Below are 6001 nucleotides of genomic sequence, written 5' to 3'. Positions count from 1 at the left end.
TCAGTCAAGATGCAATGGCTATTTGTATCTATCACAAAATAAGTTACATATGGCTGAATATAACTTTATACTACCGTGTTCTGTGTCTTAGAGTATCTTATGTTGTGATTTGTATTTAGTGATGGTGCCATGGTCAAGGTGGTGTTGTTGATTTCGTACAGTTTTATTGGTTGTTTGTTTTAGTCAGGTCAATAAATTCTATTTGTGAAAAGCACAACCGTGTGATACTTGCGTTGGAAACCTGAACTTTAGATCACATTACTGTGAAAACTGGGTATGTAATTATGGCAACTCGCTGTTTGCGAGTCAACAAAACGCCATCAAAGATTATCAAGATTCAACACAATATCAAGAGCTGTTTTGCACTGATTAACAAATTCAGCACCATTTGATTTATTAAATGAGAACACACACACGAGAAAGATCTTTATTTTCCAATCTCTCCTCACTGGTTATGTTCCAGTGAACTATCACACACAGTTTCATTTTTACACGACACAATTCATGAAAATTCCAGCATTTCTTTGCATTGCAGCATATTGTTTAAAAAAAAAAAGAACTCAAAGAAACTTAAAACTCAACCAACATATTGGAACATCTTCAAACAAGCACTGCCCATACAACGTCGGATTTGTCTTGTGATGATATCAGAAATATGCTCTAAATGTTTGGTGTAAGCAGTCTTCTTGATCCCCAGCTGTCAGTCATTCAGTGTCCCCTTGGCCATTAGCTGTGAAGAAGCCGCAGGGGTGGGTGAGTAGATGGGTAGGTGCGTCACCGGGTTAACTGCCAGATGTTTAAACTGTATGGAATGTAATAATATGAGGAGGATGGGGGAAAGTGTCATGTTTTGAGAGCACGAAACATCAACAACCACAATAGAAGTTAACTCTACAGAACCTTTAATAAACATCAAGCATATAACCAAACAGACTTTTCAAAATTTAAACACAGTATCAGAACATAAGAGATACGTAGTTAAAGAGCTAAATAAATAAGGTAATAAATTGTGCCCTACACCTCTGAGGAGGCAAGCGGGCAGAACCCGAGCCTTGGGCATCACAGGTGTTGAGAGAAAGTGATTGTTTGTGAATTTGCTCTGTCAGTGTGTCTATCTGAAGAGCCTGTTGCGCTTTGTGGTAGAGCCAATCTCGTCCACGCTACCTTCGCTATCGCTGCTGGATTCAGAGTCGCTGCTGCCCGAGTAAGCGCCGAGACCCGGGAGGATGCCCACGCATACAGCGGCAGAAGGCAGGTGGAGAACTCCCGAGCGGGTTATGTCTGTGCCGGGGGATTTGGGATCAACCGCCTCCTGCTCTGAGAACACAAAACAATAAACATATATAAAGCACGCGTACGCTCTATTTTTGTTCTTTAAAGTGATAGTTCACCAAAAAAATTGAATTTGTTTGTGAATTTGCAGAACACAGAAGATATTTTAAAGAATGTTGTTAACAGGCACGCATTGACTTGGTTTTGTGTCCATATAATACAATGAAAGTGAATGAGTGCAGGCACTGTTCGGTACCAACTTTCTTTAAAATATCTTCTTTTGCATACTGCTGAGGAAAGAAAGTTATACAGGTGAGAGAGTGAGTACATTTTCATTTTTGGGTGAACTATAACTTTAAGACTGCTATCAGTACAAATGATTTGTAAACTACTTCATCTTATTGAAGAATACATTTCACAAACAGTATCTATGGCATGCTTGTAAATAAACAATTTTGTCTAAAAAAACTCAACATTAAAGTCTAATGGGCAATTTCTGTGCTAATCTAGAACACTCCACAGATGCTGTGGAATAAGGCTTAACTTGTATTTAACCCTAAAATCCCTCCAGTTACACTTCTGAAATAGATCAAAGTTTTACACTGGCTCAACTTCTGGGATTTTCATGGTTCAGGACAAGATGTTATGCAAAACTTTTTGAGGTTTTTGAAAACTATGATATTCTGATACCGTTTTAAAGCACTTTGACTTAAGAGACTTGATAATAATCAAAAATGCATTAGATTACATAATTCATATGAGTATTCAATTTTGCCCACCTGTCTGACTGCCATTGCCAGCTACAGTCTCCTCTGCTTTCAGCTTTTTACTCCCCTCTGAGGACTGAGATGAACTGCAGGACAATCAAATACACAAAAAACAACAACAATGGGACTACCGGGAACCTTAGTTTTGTACTGGAATTACACAAGGCTGTTCTCACAAGAGACATTAAAAGGTTTTTTTAGCTCCATTAGTCCCAATATAAATGTTAATTACAATTGTTTTATAAACATCAAGAAGGGTCACAATGATTTTAGTTTCCAACTGCCCTGTTTTGGTACCTGCGCCGTTTGACTGCTCCAGCCAGCAGGTGGGCCTGAGATAGGTGACTGGTCCTGTGTTCTGATGGCTTGGGTCCTGCTTTTTTCTCTGGTTCCTTCTTGTGGCCCTCACCGCTCGCCAGCTTCTGCAGAGCGCTGTGACGCTTATCGGTTAAGAAAAAAACACTGACACACACCGGTGTAACTAAGCTGTGAAAGAAATCAAAGCAACAATTGACAACCTACTTTCCAGCACTGCGTTTTATAAATGCAGTTGCTTATATGCAAAAAACAAAAACAAATGATAGGACACACAATCCTAATCCAGCCGCTCAAAGCCATTGTCACCGCAGATATCAAACCTACTTCCTTTCTCTCAGCACTCTCAAATGGCCTAAAAAGGTGACACACTTACAAGTAAGACCAATTTGGTGCCTGCATGAGAGGCGAATTCAGTAGAATTAGGGCACATTAGTGTATTATGAGGCTGATAGCCGCTCTCAGCGGTGCTTTTAGATGCAGTTATCAATCCCAGGGAAAGGTTTTAGTTGCCACGACAACGCATCCTCCAACCTTCTATCTGCAAGCTTACCTGATTGGCAGAAGAGAAGGGGCACTGCTGATCGTGTTACTAGTTTCACAATGAAAAATCAATTGTATGGTATGAACAAAAGCATTGGGGTTCTATGCAACAAAACTGTGTTAATAATGTGTTACTCAGATGATCTTCATCCAATCATCAGCTTGTTCTGCACAGCTATTGAACTGTGTGCCTGAAGTATCACTAAAGTACAACAGTTTTCCAGTTGCAAAACAAAGTAAATTACTTGAAACTAAAAGCACACAGACAGGCAATTTTCCCGTTTCATCTCCCCCCCGTTTGCCATGTCTGCGTGACTTTCTGTTGAAACTCACAGCGTACCGGGCTCCCCCCGGGGCTGTCTTATTTGAGTGTATGTACACTAACAAGGTACAAGAACTCCACTTTACTTTTCACCGGCATCAGTGTGTTTGACAGCTGCGTCTTCCACTGCCGCCTTAACGAATGTGAGCGCGGAGACAGATTCGGGCGGAGAGCAAAACTGCCTGTCAATTTTTCAAGAGTTGGATGACAGTAAAATTGGGTGCGCCTTAAAAAGGATATCCTGTATTCCTTTATCTCCTGAGCGTCCTCATCCCGCCTGCGCTTCTCTATGAGACACTGCTGCCGCGACACCTCATCGAGAAAGCTGGTCTCATCTTCTTCCAGACCTTTAACCATGTTTTCTGTAGTGGACATGAACAGAATTGTTTGTATATATTGTGCATTTAGTGGGAACCCAAATGTCTTAGAATAATAGAAATTCTGGCTACATTTATCTATTCTAGTTTCTTGAAGAAATAGTGTACCCAGAAATCAGTTTCACTGCTTTTTGTTCAATACAATGAATTTCATGAATGACTTACAATCTGCGTAATCTCCAATCTCCTTTTGTTACACAGAAAAAAGCAAGACATGCGGGTTTGACACATGACACCATAATTGTTTGGTGAATTATCCTTTTAAGAATTTAGGATCCTTTAAAGATTATTTCTGAAAAAAACAAGACATTCAAAAACCATGAATGGAAGAGACTCTCAAGATTCATTCTGTTCCTGTTCTTCTTTATTAATCGGAGAAGTAAATATCAAATCCCAATTTATGCTCCCTGCAAATATGACCACCGTGATGGTTCTATAGCTATTCTATAGGCCCGTGGATTCAACAGCAATAGAAGTAGCAATGGTCGCTAGGGAGACTGAGAGTGGGCTTGTCACCAGGGATACGGAGACGAAGCAGAGATGCTAAGATCATGCCAGTCTCTCATCAGTAACCGCAAGAACAGACCTGCTCTTGATCTGCACCACTCCCATCTGTTCACACCCATAGACACCCACGGAAATGCTGAAACGCACACCGGCGCTTGTGCACGCACTCAGACACACGCTTGTGCGCAAGCAGTGACAGATTATTAACCCCAAAATGAGGTCACATCTAGACAGCAGAGGCAAGGCCCCCGAGACTCTGATGCGTGACATATGAGAGATCAGGGTTTGATAAAAAAGGGTTGAAGATGGGAGGGAATCATAAGCGCTTACTAAATTTGAACTGCTCCTCATATTCTTCCTGTTTCTTGTCTTTCTGCTCTTGTAGCCTCTCGTACAGAGATCGGGGGTCGTATTCTTCCTCCGGGACCTCTGTTATACAGCGAGAATAAACAGAATCAAAAGTTGGCACATGTATGCAAGAACAACTAATGTATGTCATTATGTTTATTTGTTTGGTTGCTGTTAGGCCAAGGCTGAGATCTTCTTACCCTCTGGGTCATCTGGTTTGCGGACCTTCTCCCATTCTTCCTGCCTCTTCTTTCTGTTCTCTTCTAGTTCAGATTCTGAAACAAACTTTTTGCCAAGATCCACACCATCTGCCATGGCAGAACCTACACAGCACAGTCATCAGAACACTACAGAGCACATGAAGACTTATGCTGTTTAAAACACGATGTTGCAGCACTATGTGTGTTTATCTACACTCACCGGATTGGTGTTAATTTGATGAGAATAAAAACTGTAGGCTGTTCATGAAGTCATCTGCAGTATATTCTGTTCAGATAGGAAAGAATACAATTTTGAGATAAGCAAAACATCCTCCATCAATGCATGCTAATAAAGAACTGCAATGACCAATGACTTTTCAACTGACAATGCAAACTGAATTTATGTACTATCCATTTTTTTTACAGGAATTCAAATCAATATAAGTCTTATGCCCCAAGGTTCTAGGATATTTTATACAGTGATTAACTTAAATTTCAAGCAATGTTAAAAAGCTCCACAACTTCTGTAAAAGATCAACACTCCCCCCTAGTGTTGGATTTGAGCAGTGAACACGATAACGGCACAGACTGACACACTTACCTGATTTAATGCAACCGAAACTTTAAAAAGCAGAAGCATCAAAAAATATATAATGCATATTTCATATTCATAACTGAAGCAAAACACACGGTTCTCACTTGAGATATACTGCAAAAGCGATATTTGTACAAATCAATTTAGTTAATCACATCAGTTTATCAACACTTTTACTGTCACAGTGGAGTCTGCATGGTAAGTGACACATACCAGAAAGCAGCGTAAGAAAACACCAAAACATTACAGACATACATACTACGTGTAATGCAACATCGGTGAAAAACGACAATGGCACCATACATCCATTTTATTGTGTATACATGCTAAGTCCACTGCAATAAGCAGTTTCAAACACACATTCTTAGTCAAATACTATAGTATTTGTCTAAAACAGCCGTATAGTTTTACGGATCTGAACTGAAGAGCATGCATGGCTATGATCGAACTCGCTGGGTGATCATACAAAACATATATTTATATAATAATCGCTAAAATATACACTATGTAACAAAAAAAAAGCTTGTATTGCATGTCAGACAAAAATGTAATTGGTCAAAGATCTAACGAAGAATAAATCACTCGACATGGAAACACGATCAGATATTTACCTAGTCCGGTCTCGTGTCTCTGTAAAAGACGTCCGTGTACAACGCCTGCTAATGGTACGTAGTTCCTAAGCAGAAAGGACTATGTGGAAATGTAGTTTTATAAGCCAATACGCTTAGGAAATTTTCACTTTCGATTTTACTCCG

At 39.9% G+C, this 6001-nt stretch overlaps 1 protein-coding gene across 1 annotated transcript; it reads right to left on the bottom strand.

Annotated features, from left to right (window-relative positions):
- Positions 1-814: 814 nt before the first annotated feature.
- Positions 815-5906, bottom strand: psme3ip1 (proteasome activator subunit 3 interacting protein 1). Its single transcript, XM_057347471.1, has 8 exons — positions 5858-5906; positions 4872-4937; positions 4652-4774; positions 4434-4532; positions 3460-3581; positions 2337-2473; positions 2052-2125; positions 815-1317 (listed from the first exon to the last, which is right to left on the bottom strand). Exons 3-8 carry the CDS (start codon positions 4764-4766, stop codon positions 1112-1114), a joined length of 753 nt encoding a protein of 250 aa, XP_057203454.1. The 5' UTR covers positions 4767-4774; positions 4872-4937; positions 5858-5906; the 3' UTR covers positions 815-1111.
- Between the last annotated feature and the right edge of the window lie 95 nt (positions 5907-6001).

The sequence above is a fragment of the Triplophysa rosa genome, linkage group LG12, assembly GCF_024868665.1.
Source record: "Triplophysa rosa linkage group LG12, Trosa_1v2, whole genome shotgun sequence".
Classification (NCBI taxonomy): Eukaryota; Metazoa; Chordata; class Actinopteri; order Cypriniformes; family Nemacheilidae; genus Triplophysa; species Triplophysa rosa.
Note: the sequence above shows the minus strand (reverse complement) of the source record. Positions and strands in the feature narration are given on the sequence as shown.

What these genes read in the sequence shown, in the direction of transcription:
- psme3ip1 (XM_057347471.1), bottom strand. Translation starts at nt 4,766, where the DNA reads ATGGCAGATGGTGTGGATCTTGGCAAAAAGTTTGTTTCAGAATCTGAA. An exon ending in CAAACCAGATGACCCAGAGG is followed by an intron (nt 4,533 to 4,651) that starts GTAAGAAGATCT and finishes GCTGTATAACAG; the next exon opens with AGGTCCCGGAGGAAGAATAC. An exon ending in GGAGCAGTCAAACGGCGCAG is followed by an intron (nt 2,126 to 2,336) that starts GTACCAAAACAG and finishes ATTGTCCTGCAG; the next exon opens with TTCATCTCAGTCCTCAGAGG.